The sequence below is a fragment of the Rattus norvegicus genome, chromosome 16 (assembly GCF_036323735.1).
Source record: "Rattus norvegicus strain BN/NHsdMcwi chromosome 16, GRCr8, whole genome shotgun sequence".
In the NCBI taxonomy this organism is placed as follows: Eukaryota; Metazoa; Chordata; class Mammalia; order Rodentia; family Muridae; genus Rattus; species Rattus norvegicus.
This window is the reverse complement of record NC_086034.1, coordinates 5,777,811-5,794,549: the sequence shown is the minus strand read 5'-3', so window position 1 is coordinate 5,794,549 and position 16,739 is coordinate 5,777,811. Positions and strand designations below refer to the sequence as shown.

The 16,739-nt window shown below is 53.3% G+C and overlaps 1 protein-coding gene across 5 annotated transcripts in view; it reads left to right on the top strand.

Annotated features, from left to right (window-relative positions):
- The window catches only part of Prkcd (protein kinase C, delta), a 30,442-nt gene that overhangs the window by 11,573 nt on the left and 2,130 nt on the right, over positions 1–16,739 (top strand). For 4 of the 5 annotated variants that reach the window (NM_133307.2, XM_063275048.1, XM_063275050.1 and 1 more), the window contains 16 exons: positions 4,937–5,059; positions 5,932–6,131; positions 7,419–7,479; positions 7,641–7,803; positions 7,900–7,931; positions 8,988–9,073; positions 9,312–9,441; positions 10,140–10,240; positions 11,427–11,517; positions 11,813–11,913; positions 12,019–12,192; positions 12,400–12,491; positions 12,893–12,955; positions 14,244–14,382; positions 14,484–14,672; positions 15,137–15,265. In NM_133307.2, coding sequence (NP_579841.2) covers positions 4,945–5,059; positions 5,932–6,131; positions 7,419–7,479; positions 7,641–7,803; positions 7,900–7,931; positions 8,988–9,073; positions 9,312–9,441; positions 10,140–10,240; positions 11,427–11,517; positions 11,813–11,913; positions 12,019–12,192; positions 12,400–12,491; positions 12,893–12,955; positions 14,244–14,382; positions 14,484–14,672; positions 15,137–15,265 — 1,866 coding nt within the window. In that variant the 5' untranslated portion in view covers positions 4,937–4,944. Of the gene's footprint in view, positions 1–4,098; positions 4,810–4,936; positions 5,060–5,931; positions 6,132–7,418; positions 7,480–7,640; positions 7,804–7,899; positions 7,932–8,987; positions 9,074–9,311; positions 9,442–10,139; positions 10,241–11,426; positions 11,518–11,812; positions 11,914–12,018; positions 12,193–12,399; positions 12,492–12,892; positions 12,956–14,243; positions 14,383–14,483; positions 14,673–15,136; positions 15,266–16,739 lie in introns of those variants that run through there. The other variant, XM_063275051.1, reaches the window with a different exon arrangement.

Sequence of the window (16,739 nt, the reverse complement as noted above, 5' to 3'; positions counted from 1 at the left end):
CTGGGACAGCAGAGTTTTGAAGAGTTGAAGACGAGAGAACATGGGTGGTGACTTGTCCCACGGAGAGAGGGAGGGGTGGAAGGAGGAACCCTGGTAAGGACACGAGTCCAGTCCCACAGAAGGCATTCCGGTACTGAGACCTGGCTATGACCTGAGACCATAGGCTCTGGTAGAGGTTTTCTCTCTCGCCTTTCCTGCAATTCCTGCTGGACCTATCTCCTGGGTTGTGAAAGCCCACAGCCTCCTTGACTTGGTTCTGCCAGGGAATTCCATCATGGAGGTCATCCTCCCAACCAGTCAGTCACAGGCCCCGCCTGGTTGTTCTTCATACCTACCCCTGTTCTTTACAACTGCACAGCCAGCTTTCACTCACCTGCTAGCACATCACTGCTCCCTGGCCCGTGGCAGCTATGTTGGCTCTTCTGTCCTTCATTCTGCCCTCCAGACCTACATAGGCAGAGCAGCGGCCCCAGGAGGGCACCGTTTTGCCAACATCTGCATCTCGTCCTGGCATAGATGAAACAGTCCGTGGCAGGCAGTGGGTGCCAGTCTGAGGTTAGGCAGGTGTGGGTGGTAGAGGGATTTGAGGAAAGATAGGACTCCTTGAAGGTCAGAGCCCAGGGATCTGTTGAAGAAGTCAGATGATCCCTCAGGACCTTCAGCTGCTGTTTCTTGAGTCTGTTCACACTTTTCCATCGAGGTCTGATCTAGGCCACTCTTCTCCACTCTCAGCCCAAGCGTTTCTCTCTGTCCAGTGGATGTAACTCTATGGCCTGGGAGGCCGAATCAGGCCAGGGTAGAGGGAACCCTGTGAGAGCTGGGACCTCTCATGTGAACTTGCCCTCGGTTTCCACTCTTGCTCTAAGGAGGTAGATGCATCTTTCTCTGCTCTTTCTCTCCACACTTGAAGCCTCCTAGTGGGAATGCCAACAGTGCCTCCCTAGTCACCTTGAGGCTAGCCTCTCTCAGTGCTTTGGGCTGACTGGAAACAGGTTTCTGTTTGTTCTGGAGAAGGTGACCTGCCTACTGTGGCTTGGCCACTGCCTTCCTCACCTCAAGGCTTCTGGTCTCTGGCAAGGATAGGGAAGCAGACCAGTTTCCCAGGTCTTCAGAAATGGAGGAAAGACAACAGTTCAGGGGTCTGTACTAAAGGTGTCGGGATGAGTGTAGGTGAATAGACTGGTCTAGCACACGGGTCTGCATTCTCACCTTGCTTTTCTGTCCTCATAAATGTTTGTGCTGTTCCTGCTGTATTTGTCTCCATTTCTGCCTCTCCTCTCTACATCTTTCCTTGGCATAGAAAGAGCATGAGCTAAAGCATCCAGCAGGCCCACGTTCAGTCTCCTCACCACTTACTCATACTTACGAGCTGTGTGACCTTGAGTAAGTCACTTACTGTCTTTGAACCTTGATTTCTTCATCCAGAAAACACTTCCTGGGGCTACACAGGGATCAAGTGAGCTAATATAATTGCAAGGTTAATGCAGTGTGTTGACATCTTGGACAGGACAGTCTTTCTCAGAAATGTGTGAGCTGAGATTGACAGCTTGTGTTTGACTCTGCCTCATAGACAGGCTGGAGGAGCAGGACAGAGAGGCTGAGAGCCCCCAACAAGGGGAGAAGCCAGTCTCCTCCCTGTGAAATGCTGGAGGATATCCCCTGCTGTCCCCCTGGGCCTGCAAAACCTGGGGCTGAGCCATTGTCTTTCCTTTGGGGCCTGTGGACCTGGGCCCATTTGCATGGGGTTTATAAATGGCGAGCACACCTTGCCTTTGTGCTTCTCACCACTGCTTAGACACTGCAAGGTTGTGGGGCAGCCTGACTTCACTGTGCAGATGGACGCTTGCCCAGCGCCTCTCTCAGGGTCATGAGATGGAAGCAGATGTTAGCTAGCTCATGTGTCTTGTTTCCTGTCTCGGGTCTCAGTGCTCCAAAGGAGAGCCAAGGGGGTATTAGCAGGAACTCGGGGCACAGTGATTTGACCCCTGAACGACTGTTGGGTAGTCCCTTGGCAGCCCACAAAGACCATGCCTCCCCTGTGCTGGTAGCACTGTGGCCTGGATGCAGGTTTAGGGCTGGGGCCCAGACCTGCTGTGGTTGTGGTTGTCCCTCCAGTGGTTTGTAACAGTAAGCTGTCGTGAGTGAGAACCGAAACACAGGCCTCAGGGGCAGCCAATGGATCAGGTCCTGAGCCTTGCGTCACACCCCTGTGGCTGCTCTGACCCCTTGTCTCTTGCACACAATCCCTGAGCCCAGGGCAAGCTAAGAGTAAGAAAAGCCATGGGCCTGCAGGCAAGCAGAACTGGACACCAGGGGGAGCTGTGGGAAGAAGCTGGCCACAAGAGTGTGGATGGAGTTGCCTCCTCATCCAGAATGAGTTGCCACATGTTCCTGCAGACATGATTTTCCTGTCTCAGAATCAGGGACAGTTTCCCAGCTTTCCCGGGCTGGTGAGCAGGTAGAAGAGGCCCAGTGGGGGGATGAGTGGACTCAGAGAGGATGTAGAGCATGGGGATGACATTACCCAGTGGGTATGTATGTCCTGGGCCCTCAGGTTGATGTTGGCCCTTATCCTGGTGGGCTTGTCATTAGCATGACATTCTAGAGACCAGGGGCAAGTCCTCATCTGGAGTGTGGAGTTGCAGAGATTCAGAGCCCAGGAGGCCTGGAAAGCTACAGAGCTGAGACAGCAGTGGCACCAAGGACCTGTGTCTTACCTCACCATTTGCTACCTGGAGAGATGGCTCTAGCTTCTTGTCTCTGAGGAGCCTAGGTCCCTTCTACTTTTTCTCAGCCTGTTCAGTTTTACCCTCTGAGGTGCTGAGGAAGCTGCTCACTACCTATCTTGATTCTGGGTTATCTCATTGAGAGGCAAAGGCAGAGCTGTGCCCACTCTGATCTGGCCTTTGGTATCTGGACAAAGGCCCATGGCAAGTGTGTGCTATGGAGGGTCCTGCTTATTACTTCAGACCCTGGAAGTACTCACCGGGACACTTGGTGCCTTGGACTCTGAGGTCAGTAGGAGGTCCAAGATGTCTTTGTTCCTTGGGTATTTGGGACATCTGTCTGAAACTCCTGCAGTGACCAATGGCAGGCCTGTGTAGTGTGCATCTCATCCCACCATTTACTGGCCTCTTATCATAGCACATCCACTTCCATGGCCAGGTGAGTCCTTGTGCTGGTTAGATGTTAGATGTGTGTGTGTGTGTGTGTGTGTGTGTGTGTGTGTGTGTGTGTGTGAACTTAACACAATCTGGAAACATCTGAGAAGAGAGACTTTCAATTGAGAAAATGTCTCCATCCGATTGGCCTATAGGCAAGTCTGTAGGACATTTTCTAGATTGATGTGGGAGCTCAATTCACTGTAGACACTATGGACAGTGCCACTCCTGGGCAGGCAGTTCTGGGAATTATAAGAAAGGTAGCTGACAGCCCAGAAAATAAACCAGTAAGCAGCTTGGTCCCTGGTGTGGTCCTGCAGCCAGTTCCTGTAAGCTGTAAGATGAGATAAATCCGCTCTTTCTCCTGTGTGTTGCTTTGGTCATGGTGTTTATCACAGCGACAGAGAGCGAACTAAGACAGTCTTGTTCTCGCAGACGTGTTGCCCCTCCCCGTGCCCACCAACCACACAGACTCCAGGCCAGGAAAGCCCAGAGCTCCTCCATCTCTAACCTCCAAATTGTCGTGGGCACTGGTGTAGTGCCCAGCATTTGCCCACCCCACCTGCTGGTTTCAGGTCAGAGACCGGCGGATGTGGGCACAGGCCAGCACTGCACACCTGCTCTCACTTTTACTGAGTCCAAGCCAGACCAGGGTAGGAGTTGGTGGGACCGGCCTCTCTAGTCTGCCTGCTCTGGCGAGGGCCCCAAGCTCTGGCTGGGCACTCGGGGCTGGACCACGGGTTGAGGTCAGTGTTTCCTGTGAGCTCATCTGGACTGGAAGCTCCAGGCAGACCTGGCTGCTATTCTGGTTGCTCTGCTGAGGAGCTGAAGGGAACTGCCTCAGGCTGGGCAGCGGTTTTATTCTTGTTGTTGTTGTTATTGTTGTTGTTGTTGTTGTTGTTGTTGATGGTGGTGGTGGTGGTGGCGGCAGGGGCGGCGGCTGTGTGTGTGTGTGTGTGCCCTGAATCTAGCTTTGTATATTACACTCAATATTAAAATAGTATTATATTTGGAGAAGAATATGAAACTGTATCCTCTCTTCACATTCCTGTACCATGTCCTCCCAGCCCTCTCTCCTTGCATGGCTACTGCTTCTATTCTCAGTGTGAAACGGCAGGCAATCTAGACAGGCAGGAGGCCTGTGACCCGAGGGGCTCTTGTTCAGAAGGGTAGGGTGTGCTGACAAGTCAGGGCAGAGGTGTATGACTCTAGCTTTCAGTTCTGGTTCAGTCTGAGTCTAAGTTTCCCCATCTACAGGATGGGGACCTTTAGTTGATGAAACAGTTTGGCTGTGCCTCTCTGCCTGGGTGTTTATAAGCAAAATCAACAAAGAATCAAGAGGTGCTTCGTGGGCCTAGCGAGACAAGAGGGCAGCTGTTGGCACCGAGTGCAGAGCCCAACACACACAAGGCCCTGGCGTGTATAGATGTTCAGTAATTGGCCATGAGAGATGATTGTCTGAGGAGCTCAGGCTCAGATGCCTCCAGGGCCCAGCTCAGGGATGGGGCAGGGTCCAGGCCTGGTAGACTGACAGAAAAGGAGCCACTGTAGCCGCTGGTGCTCAGGCCTGGTGTCCCCTCCTTTAGTCTTACCAGAGGTGCTGCAAGCCCAGCTGTTCCCACTGGCAGTAGGGACGAGGACGTTTGGGGTGAGTGGCTCTCTGTGTGGTGAAGCTCTCTGGGGAGCGGGTGCTGAGCATCCCTGCCAGCCGCCTCTGTGCTGTCGCTGCTCCCCTGCCTCAGCTCCACCCCTTCCCATGCACAATCTCATTCCAGGCTCCATCATGGCACCGTTCCTGCGCATCTCCTTCAATTCCTATGAGCTGGGCTCCCTGCAGGCGGAGGACGACGCAAGCCAGCCTTTCTGTGCCGTGAAGATGAAGGAGGCACTCACCACAGGTAGGGTCGGAAGGCTCCCCAGACGGACATGGGGCTTGGCGGGAAGAGGCTAACCTTCTTCCCTAGATCCTTCTTGTCTTCCTGAACTACCCAGCTGAGGACGCGGGAAGACAGAAGCACCCAGTTCCCGACACTCCACGGTGGTTTAGTTGAGCCTGCCACATCTCGAGTTTTACCCTACTGTGACTTCCACATGTCTGCCTGGGCCCGGCCTGTGCTGGGCACCAAGGCTATTGGAGTGCTCCAGGACTGACTTGGCCCTGCCCTCTCCCCTAGAAGGGAGAGCAAGACAGGTCCCAGGAGATGAGTCCTGTGCTGAGGGAGCCTAGGGAAGACCCTGTCCCAGCCTAGAGTCAGGGAGGCTTACTGGAGGAGGAAGCCTTCGCTGTCCCTGATGTTCCCTGATGGCTGCTGCCCACACACCTGTGAGGTTCTGACTGCGCTGCCCCCTCCTCCTGGAGGTCCCTGAATCTTAAGGGACGGTTCAGAGTCTCTGTCTTTGTCCCCTGCAACCCCAGCACAGCTGTGACTTACTGCGTACCTGAGGAATGCAGGGTTCATGTCTTTGGGACTGACCGTGGTTAGCATGTGGCAGCTCGCATGTGATCACTGGGTGAATGCAGGCAGAAAGGGAAGTTGAAATGGAGCTGGAGTAGAGTTCCAGGGAAGGGAGCAGTGAGAGCGAAGCACTGTGGGTGGCACGAGCCAGAGTCCTAATGGCACAGAGGCTGCTGGGTGTTCAGTACGATGTGAGAGCCACAGCACATCCTTGGGGCTGGAGAGAAAGTCGACTGTGTACAATCGAGGGATAAGGAAGTCCAGGAAAGTAGGAACTCGCCTCGGTCTGACTTCTCTGCCTGGCCCTGTCGCAGACCGAGGGAAGACTCTGGTACAGAAGAAGCCCACCATGTACCCTGAGTGGAAGTCAACATTCGACGCCCACATCTATGAAGGCCGTGTCATCCAGATCGTGCTGATGCGGGCAGCTGAAGACCCCATGTCGGAGGTGACCGTGGGCGTGTCAGTGCTGGCTGAGCGCTGCAAGAAGAACAACGGCAAGGCTGAGTTCTGGGTGAGAGGCTTGTGAGCCAGGGTCTTGCATGGATGCTCGTGGGCTGGGGCTTGGAGAGTGAATGAGTTCAATTCTGTAGCTGCTGTGACCTGAGCTTAAATCCTGGCCCCGATGTACCAGTCCTCGGCCCCCGAGCCTCTTTCCACTTCAAGGTCCCACCAGAGAAAACGAGCACTGATGTCAAGTGCTTAGTGCAAGCCAGGCGTAGTGTCCTAGGTTTATAATCCTACGTACTTGGGAAGCTGACACGGGGTGCCACAAGTTCAAGGCCTGCCGGGTAACGTGAAGTTAGCTGTGGCTGTGGCTCAGTGACAGAGTGCTTGTGTAGCATCTCTCCAGCACCACAGAGTGTGAGGCACCTCCTATGGCCTGCAGGAAGTCACCATGGTAACTTAGCTAACTCTCCCCGCCAGTTAATGTGGACAGGCAGGGTATGCTCGTACAGTGCCGAGCTCCCACCCCAGCACCAGGCCCCCTTCTCAGGCACCTGTTGTTCCTATTTTGGGGAGTCTGCTGAGGATATTACAGGTCTAGCCAGGCACGGAACCCACATCACGATATTTAGCAGAAAAGAGGTAAGAGAAGAAAGTTGGCAGTCTGCACACTCACCTGCTGAAACTAGGACTGCACATGCCTGGGGCCACATGCATCTGTGGTAGTGTTCTTGTTGGCTGCAGAATGCCAGAGCCAATACAATCCTGTGGTCTTCTGCAGCCAAAATGTGTTTTTAAAAAGGCTCAGTGACCATTGGACACACTGGTCAGCCTTAATGAGTGAAGGAGCCTAGATAGAAGGGGGGTCACATAGGACAGCCCCGACTCTTAAGCCGGTTAGGCAGGGATCCAGGAGCCTCCTGGCCAGGTGCTCTCCTTGAGGAAATAGCACTGGCTCTGTGTCCCGAGAGGCTTGGGCCTTTCCCTCTCTGGACTGTCTGGGCTACTGGAGAACCGATCTCTGAGAGCAGCGTTCTGCGTTCTCAGGCACAGTGGTGTGGTGTCTGCGTGTGAAGATGGGGGTAGGGCGGGGAGTTCCCCTGTACACTGTTCCTGGGCCGTGTGGCCTAGCAGGGTGTGGGCTGGACCCTTTTCACTTCCCCAAATGTAATAATACCCTGGGTGCAAAGTGGGGCGGGGCTTGGGCGGGGCCCTGCCTACCCTGGACAGGCTGGGGTCTGGCCAGGCTCTAGGGCCCCCCTTGGCCTTGAGGGAGACCAATGGGGTGGGTTCTGAGTCTCCCATGGGCCAGGCCCGCCCTCACTGACTTGACATCCCCCTCCCACCCCTGCAGCTGGACCTGCAGCCTCAGGCCAAGGTGCTGATGTGTGTGCAGTATTTCCTGGAGGATGGGGGTAAGGCCCACGGGCAGGGCAAGCTCCTTTGCCAGGTCAGAGGCAGCTGGAAGGAGTCCCAAAGCAAGCAACTCCCATGGGGATGTGTGGGGGCCATCTGGGGAGGGACTGGAGGGGCTGACCTTAATGGACTGGGGCTGACTTTACTGTATGGCTCGTAGATTGCAAACAGTCCATGCGTAGTGAGGAGGAGGCCATGTTCCCAACTATGAACCGCCGTGGAGCCATTAAACAGGCCAAGATTCACTACATCAAGAACCACGAGTTCATCGCCACCTTCTTTGGGCAGCCCACCTTCTGTTCTGTGTGCAAAGAGTTTGTCTGGTGAGGGCTGGTAACCCCTGCCGGGGGTGGCACAGGAAGGAAGGGATTGAACTGGAGCATCCTCACTCACTCTGCTGTTGGGGCTTTGCCTTTCAGGGGCCTCAACAAGCAAGGCTACAAATGCAGGCGTAAGTCTCTCCTCTGTTTGGTGTGTGCATGTATGTGCTGACGCGTGTCACTGTGTCTCTGGGTCTGGATAGCAAGTCTGGACAAGAGCCCTATGTACATGAGTGTGTGTGCTCGAGTCAGTCAGTGCCAGGCTGGCTTGTTGCAGCTGGCTGGATCCAGTTCTGTGCATTCCTTCCTAACTCTGTGCAGGTTCCCAGGCTGTTGCCCAAAATCTGCTGTTGTAGAGATTTACATGGAGACCAGCCACTGACTAGGCAGGGACACACACGAGGTCTCTGCCCCCAGGGTGGGCGTGAGATCCTCACTAGCCCTCCCATGACTGTATGCTTGTTGTAGATGAACGTGTGTGACGCACAGGTGTGAGCGTGAGCGCTCCTTTCACGGTGACACAAAGTGTGCAGCAGTCTCTGCAGACCATGGGTGTGATCGAGCACAGGCTGCTCTCCCAAGTGCACGGCCTTGGTCTCAGCACGGGCCAAGTGCCCCTTTCCTTGTCTGTAAACTACAGACAGTAGGTTCAAGTGTGAAGACCCATGGGATAACATACATACATGTAAGCTATGTTTTGAGGGCTTAGCAGGTGGTGAGTGTTCAGTAAAAGAAGTCTGTTGTTGTGATCACGCAAGCTCTGTGTGGATGGGCAGGTGTCTCTGCGGGGCGTGTCATATGGACCGGTGAAGGAGAGCTCAGCAGCTACTTGCTGACCTGGAGGAAAGAAATCGAAAAGAGGGGCTTTCCTCCTGCCCCTATACAGTCTCACTTCTTACTACCCACCCCCCACACACACCACTACTGAGGGTCCTTGAGCCTTCTCTAATTCTAACTACCCTTTAGACTGGCCTGTCTCTTGCCCATGCTTTGCAGGCTGCTCTGGAAAGGATAGCGGGGGGAAGGGGGAATAAAGCCCCGGGCTGAGGCCTGTGTAGGGTGAGGGTGTGGGCGGCCAGTGAGAAGGCTGGCTTTGTGCAGAGGGCTGTAGTTGGCCAGTAGTGTCAGCTCAGACTCTGCCTCTCTTGGTGCCTCCCCCACCCCGCCTGGGCCTGTGCCCCTTCAAGAATGCAACGCTGCCATCCATAAGAAATGCATCGACAAGATTATCGGCCGCTGCACTGGCACTGCTACCAATAGCCGGGACACCATCGTGAGCTGGGCCCAGGGCGCGGGGGTCTGGGGACTGTTAGATGGGAGGGCCATGGGTACCCAAGACTCTGTGGGGCTCACCTTCTTTCCTCACTTTCTTTCACTTTCCTTGCATCTTTTCTGGGCTCCTTGGGCCTTTGGGTTTCCCAGACCTTGGTGGAACCCCGTTATGCACCTGACAACCTACAGTTTTGGAGAGCTGGCATGTGACCCCTGACCTGTGATACCCTTCCCTCCAGTTCCAGAAAGAACGCTTCAACATCGACATGCCTCACCGATTCAAGGTCTATAACTACATGAGCCCCACCTTCTGTGACCACTGTGGCAGTTTGCTCTGGGGATTGGTGAAACAGGGATTAAAGTGTGAAGGTGTGTGCTACACAGGTCCCAGGTCCTCCACCTCCTAAGCCCAGTACCCACCATCATGCCTGATTCTTCTCATGCTGGCCCTAAAACCAAAGGACTCTTATTTGTCTCCCCTTCATATGTCTCCAAGTTACATCCCCAGTGCACAGCTCACATCACTGAGGAGCAGGTGACTGGAAGTGCTTAACCAGGGCTTGCTGCACTAGCAGGCCCTGTCTGCCTTCCTCCCTCTCCCCCTCCCCTGCCTCCTCTCCGTCCCCTGCCCCCTCCCCTTATCCCAAGCTTCCCTTCAGGAGAATCTCAAAGCCCTGAGGAAAGCTGCCTCACTCACTTGTCTCAGATGTTAAAGAGGTTAGCGCTCTCTCTCTCTCTCTCTCTCTCTCTCTCTCTCTCTCTCTCTCCCCTCCCCCCTCCCCTTTCTCTCTCTCTTTGGCAGGTTCTCACACAGTAGCCAAGGCTGGCCTTGAGTTTAGAGCAGTCCTCCTGCCTCCACCTCCCGTTGCTGGGATTATGGGTGTGAGTGGCTGTACCCATTAGTCTCCTTTTCTTTCTTTGAACCATGACATATCATGGTGGTTTCAAATGCCCTCATCCCCAGAAGCTCAACAGTCCAAAAAGGTCCCCTCCCTCCTACCCCACCTCCTACCCCCCCATCCATATCTGAGACCTGACACTGCTGGGCCCTCCTCTGATTCTTGCAGACTGCGGCATGAATGTGCACCACAAATGCCGGGAGAAGGTGGCCAACCTGTGTGGTATCAACCAAAAGCTCTTGGCTGAGGCCTTGAACCAAGTGACCCAGGTAGGCAGGGCTTGAGGGGCCTGGACACAGGGCAGTGGGAGCAGAGAGTATCAGGGCTGGCAATATACCTGGGGAGCCTAAGGTGGGTGAGGCTTCGGGAAGATTGTTGATGGATTTAGGTGGCAGAGAGAGGTGGCCTCGTTATCTTTGGAGGTTTCATCATTCAGGAAGCTGTTAACTGAGGAGAGGCAGGGGCTGCAGAGTTGAATGTTGGGACATTGTGAACAAGGACCGGGTCTATGTTATGTGTGTGCCATGTAGGGCATGTAGGTGTATATGTGTGGTATAGGTATTGTGTATGTGACAGATGTGTGCATGTATGTGTGCGTGTAGTATTTATTTGGTATGTAGTGTGTGTTCCCAGAGTATAGTAGCTAGGTGTGTGTGGTATATAGTGTACTGTGTGCATTTGTATGCTGTGTGTACATAAGTGTGTATGACATGTTTACATAGTATGAGTGTTGTGTGTATTCAGTGTGTGGTATGTGTGGGTGGTGGTATGTAGGTATGTAGCATGTGAAATGTATGTACATAATATATATGATATGCGTATGTGTGGCACTGTGTGAATGTACAGTGTGTGGTGTGTGGTGGTGTGTGTGAACTTAACACAATCTGGAAACATCTGAGAAGAGAGACTTTCAATTGAGAAAATGTCTCCATCCGATTGGCCTATAGGCAAGTCTGTAGGACATTTTCTAGATTGATGTGGCAGGCATTTAAGGGGTAACACAAAACTTTAGAGTGAAAATCTAGAGCCAGATATGAAGTTAGTGGCCGGCAAGATGTTTCAGTGGGTAAAGGCATTTTTCCAAACAGCCTAACAGCCGAAGTTCCCTCCATAGAACACACAATAGGAGAGAAACAAATCCTACAAGTAGGTCCTCTGGTCGCCATGAGTGTCATGTGGCACGTGTGTGTGTGCGCGCACATATCCATTCACATATACACAAACACATGTAAAAATTTCTTAAAAATGAGATTACACAGTTTATGAAATGCTTAGGAAGGCATGGTTCAGTTTACTAATGTCTGCCTATAATCTGTGGAAGGGAGGAATGAGAACCGGGAGGCCCGGACCCTGTCTCTCTGACACCATTGACATTGAGGGGATATTGTGGTTGGGGTCCTCTTCCTGGCCTGAGACTTCTGACAGTGACTTTCCATTCCGATGCCCTTTCCCTAGAAAGCTTCCCGGAAGCCAGAGACACCAGAGACTGTCGGAATATACCAGGGATTCGAGAAGAAGACAGCTGTCTCTGGGAATGACATCCCAGGTGAATCTGGGTCACATATCCCTTTAAAGCTACCATTCCCTGACAGGGCAAGGGAAAAGAACAGTAGTGAGACTTGGGATAAGGTACTAAGCTTCTTTCTCTCCAAGGCCCTTCCTTCCCCAGCCCACCCTCGGGACTCCAGTAAATTCTCTCTGTCTAGTAAGTCCTGGAAAGAGGCACCACTCTCGGCAAGCAGCCTTTTCTCCTCTCCAAGGCCCCTTGCCTAGTCCACTCCTGCCCCTGGAAAGGGAGTCATGTAGACTAGATCTTAGTCTCTCCCTCTCTCTCTTGACAGACAACAACGGGACCTATGGCAAGATCTGGGAGGGGAGCAACCGGTGCCGCCTTGAGAACTTCACCTTCCAGAAAGTACTTGGCAAAGGCAGCTTTGGCAAGGTGAGGGAGGCCCGAGGACCAGGGCTCAGGGGTTTCCTGTTAAGTCCCAGAGGCCGGGTACTGGTAACCTCCAGGGTCTTTGCTCAGAATCTTGCCCGTCGGTAGGTACTGCTTGCAGAACTGAAGGGCAAGGAAAGGTACTTTGCAATCAAGTACCTGAAGAAGGACGTGGTGTTGATCGACGATGACGTGGAGTGCACCATGGTGGAGAAGCGGGTGCTGGCGCTCGCCTGGGAGAATCCCTTCCTCACCCATCTCATCTGTACCTTCCAGACCAAGGTTCCTACCTGTCACCACCCATGCCTTAACTCTGCCATCCTCCCTGCAGTGGGGCTGTGTCTGTTCCAGTCACACCTCCCAAATTGTCACCCTTAACCCAAGTCCTGTGCTCTCTGCTTCTGTCTGGGGCTGGCTTCCATATCTTCTACATGGGTATCTCCTACTTGTCCCTTTACCTCTGTCCCTTTACTCCCCACCCCACTCCAGGACCACCTCTTCTTTGTGATGGAGTTCCTCAATGGGGGTGATCTGATGTTCCACATTCAGGACAAAGGCCGCTTCGAACTCTACCGGGCTACGTATGTGAGGAGAGGGACTTTGGCTTCGTGTACTGGCACTGTCCTTCATTCTTTCTCTCCCCTCCCCATAGCCACACCCTGCCCTCCCCCTCCCATGAGTCAGGATAGAGCTATCACTGTGGAGACAGGGGACATCGTGCGGGTCCTCTAGGTCCTGTCCTCTGTCCAGCCTCAGTCAGAACAGCAGAGTGGACAGTGCCCTGAGTGACACTGGACCCTGTAGTGGGCAGGGCCCTAGACCACAGTAGTAATGCTGTCAAGCATTTGTGTGCCCCTGAGGTGTGCTTGGGTCCATGGTGTTGGTTTAGCATTTCCCACCCATCACATATGTGTATGTGTGAATGGATCCATGGGATGATGGGACTGGTGGGCAAAGTCCTGGAATACCATCTCTTACTCAGGTTTTATGCAGCTGAGATCATCTGCGGACTGCAGTTTCTACATGGCAAAGGCATCATTTACAGGTATTGTTGGTACCAGGGCTGTGGGGACTTCTGGGAAGGATGGTGCCTGACCTGACCACTGGCCCAACACTGCTGAGAGTACGTCTTTGGCTGAGTACTTGCCTAACCCTCTGACTTGGTGCAGGAATTTTTCTGCCCCTTCAGCTGAGGCTAGTGCAGCTCCTGGACTGGAAACTCATTCCCCTTGCTCAGTGCTGTAGGAAAAGGGGCAGCGCAGGCAGGTTCATTGTCTCCCTACTTGATGCTTAGCCCTCTCATTCCAAAGGCCCCAATCTAAGATCTCACCAATAGCAACGGTTCCCTAAGTCTGCATCCAGGACATTAGGTTCCACCCTGTGGCAGGCTGCCGTACGCTCACCAGAAGGGCTGAGGCTGTCCTCTGCGTATCTTGATGTGGGCTGATACTAAACTATTCATCAGGAAAAACAACCTATGGAGCCAAGTTGTGGCTTTATACCTCTGTAATCCCAGGACTCGGGATGCAGAGACAGGCAGGTCTCTGAGTTCGAGGTCAGCCTGAGCTACATAGGGCATCCAAGGCTGCGTACTGAGACTCTGTTCCAGGTTTCTGAGGTGCACTCGTGTGCACTTACCCACACACAGACATGCATTTAAAGGTTGCATTTAAAGGTATGCATTTAAAGGTTGGCGAGAGTGGAGTGTGGTAGCCCATTCCTTTAATCCCAGCACTCTGGAAGGGAGAGGCAGGCAGATCTCTTGAGTTAGAGGCTAGCCTGGTCTACATAGTGAGCTCCAGAATAGCCAAGGCTATGTAGAGACCCTGTCTCAAAAAAAAAAAGAAGTGTATGTGAGATACATATTCCAATTTGCTTGTCTGTGCCTAGAATTGCTAAAGGCTGGCTGGTGGTTAAGATTAGTAGAGATGAACCTCGTACTGTTTGCACATATTGTTATTTGTTCCCATGCCTGTAAGTTATCTATTCAAATGACTAATGATGGAATAAACTCGGCTCCTGCCCTGGTTGAGTCAGACAAGCCTGAGTTGGGTAGAAGGGCGTGGTTTATATCTGCCAGCCAGTTAGGTCACAAGGGACAGTTGTTACTCTGAACCGCACTCAGGGCTTCAGGGAGGAGGGTACTTTGTGTCACTTTTGGCATAGTGGGTGGTTGCCAGAGGCACCCGTTTAGCTCCTGAGATCGCCTTTCTCCTCCATGTTCTCTTGTGCTCTGAGGAGAAGTTATGGACTTTTGGGGCTAAAACCCAGCATGGCACCAACGCTGGGTCAGGACTTGTGCCCAGGGATATTCTGTCCTGTGATCTCTTCAGGGACCTCAAGCTAGACAATGTAATGCTGGACAAGGATGGCCACATCAAGATTGCTGACTTCGGGATGTGCAAAGAGAATATATTTGGGGAGAACCGGGCCAGCACATTCTGCGGCACTCCTGACTACATCGCCCCTGAGGTAAGAAGATGTCTCTCACTCAGCTGTGCATTTGGCCTCGGTAGGAGCCAGAGGGGCTCCTGAAGAAGGCTGGTACCCTATTCTGACCACTGTTGCCCCAGATCCTGCAGGGCCTGAAGTACTCATTTTCCGTGGACTGGTGGTCTTTTGGGGTCCTCCTCTATGAGATGCTCATTGGCCAGTCCCCCTTCCATGGTGATGATGAGGACGAGCTCTTTGAGTCCATCCGGGTGGACACACCACACTACCCGCGCTGGATCACCAAGGAGTCCAAGGACATCATGGAGAAGGCAAGGCCTGGCTGATACATGCCTTTGGGCTTTCCGGAGGGCCTGACTCTAGAGTAGGAGCTCCCTGAGGCTCCATGCCTGGCATATCCCAAGCCTTGTTCTGTCCTTATTCCCAGATAGTCCTTTTGAATCCCTTGCCTGGAATCAGCAGGTTGTGGTCAGGGTCTGGAGACAGATAGACCTGTGGGCGAGTTCTGGCTCTGTCTGGAACTAGCTGGTGACTGTGGGCGGGTCACTTAACCTCTCTCCTTATCTTTGCACTGCCTCAGAGTTGCTAGAAGCACACAGAAACCCCTAACACCCAGCACCTAGGCAGATAGTATCACTAAAACATACAGCTTAACCCTCAGCCTGAGTTCCTTGGGCTGAGCCTGCCCAGTCTTAGAGCCATTGGGCTGCTAGCAGCTCGCTGAGCTCCAGTTTCCCATGGCCTTGAGTCTGAGCACGGCCCCTGTGGATTGCAGCTCTTCGAGAGGGACCCTGCCAAGAGGCTGGGAGTAACAGGAAACATCAGGCTTCACCCCTTTTTCAAGACTATCAACTGGAACCTGCTGGAGAAGCGGAAGGTGGAGCCGCCCTTTAAGCCCAAAGTGGTATGTCACCCCACCCCTGCTTCAGGCCTGGCCCTTCCCTTGCTCTGCCCCCTGCCCTACACCATCCCCACACTCCCCACTCTCCTTCCAGCAAGCCTGCTTCTTGATCTCTCCCGGCATGCTGTACCACCGTCTCTTCTCTACATGCTCATCCTCTCTGCCCAGCAGGCATTCGGTACACATTGGGAATGGCAGATTCAGGATCTTGAACTGGGGAGTGTAGCTCAGTGGCAGAGATCTTAACCTACCTCTAGGCTTGGTCACCAAATAGAAGCAGGAGAGACAGAAACAGGCAGGCGTGGTGGAGCACACCAGTCCTAGCACTTGGGAGGCAGAAGCTGGAGAGTGGTTACAAGTTCGAGGTCAGCCTAGTCTTCACAGTGAGTCCTCGGTTGGCCAGGGCTACATAGTGGGACCCTGTTTCAAACCAACAACAAAGAGTGGCAGGCACCTGTAATCCCAGTAGAGGGGGTAGCGAGGGCCCTGATGCTGAGGTAAGGGTATTGTAAGTCTGGGTCAGCCAGGGGTGCATAGCCAGGTCTCGTCTGAGACAGACAGACCAAGAGACAGGACCTTACTGTGGGTGCTCAGTCTGACTCAGAACTCTTGACTTGTTATCCTCCTGCAGACACACACCACCATGCCTGCTATTGGCCATTTTTCATAATTAAATTCTTCAGTACCCTGTGTCCCCAGAGCTGTATTTTGGCCACTAGAGTTAGGGCTTCGCTTCCATCCTCCATCTGTCTGTTCCTCAATCACAAAGGACGTGCCGAGTCCTTGTTGGGTGCAGAGCACTGTGCTTGGCTTTAGCAGGGTGAGAAGAAGTCCTAAATCCTGATGACCCCAGCAAGATGCCGGCACACTGGTGACACTTGTGATGGAGGGCAGCAATATGGGAGATGTCACAGGGCACACAGTGTGGGTTGCTTCCGGGAGAGAAGAGCAATAGGAACCAGGATTGCAGGGACCAGAGTGGTCTGTGAGGATGCTTCGAAAGAACTGATATATGGGAGTAGGGCTCAGCTGTCAGGTAGAAAGCATCCAGGTAGCGAGCTGTTTGTATGTATCGGGGCCTCATCCTCAGCAGCCACGGGACTGGTTGAGATTGGGAGATGATGTCACTGGGAAGCAGGAACCTGCTCAGAGCTCTGTGATCAGATGCTCAGTGGAGACAGGCCGGTCTCAACTTCAAGACCAGGCGTCACAGCAGCATCCTGGCTTTTAAAAATAAGTTAGGGCACAGTGTCCCCTTTGTGGTCATAGTTCCTCCTCTGGCTGCCTTTTCTCTCACTTGCTTTCTGTCCTCTGTTGGTACATACTGTTCCCACTGGGCCATCTCTGTAGCATGCCCCACATTTGTGCTTTGAGACAGCAGAGCCCTTCCCGATGTGGGTCTCACAGTCAGAGGCTCCCTGACCAGGGGGATAAGCTGGCCCAGCTTTAAGAGCAGCGCATGGCTCTTGCTCTAAGA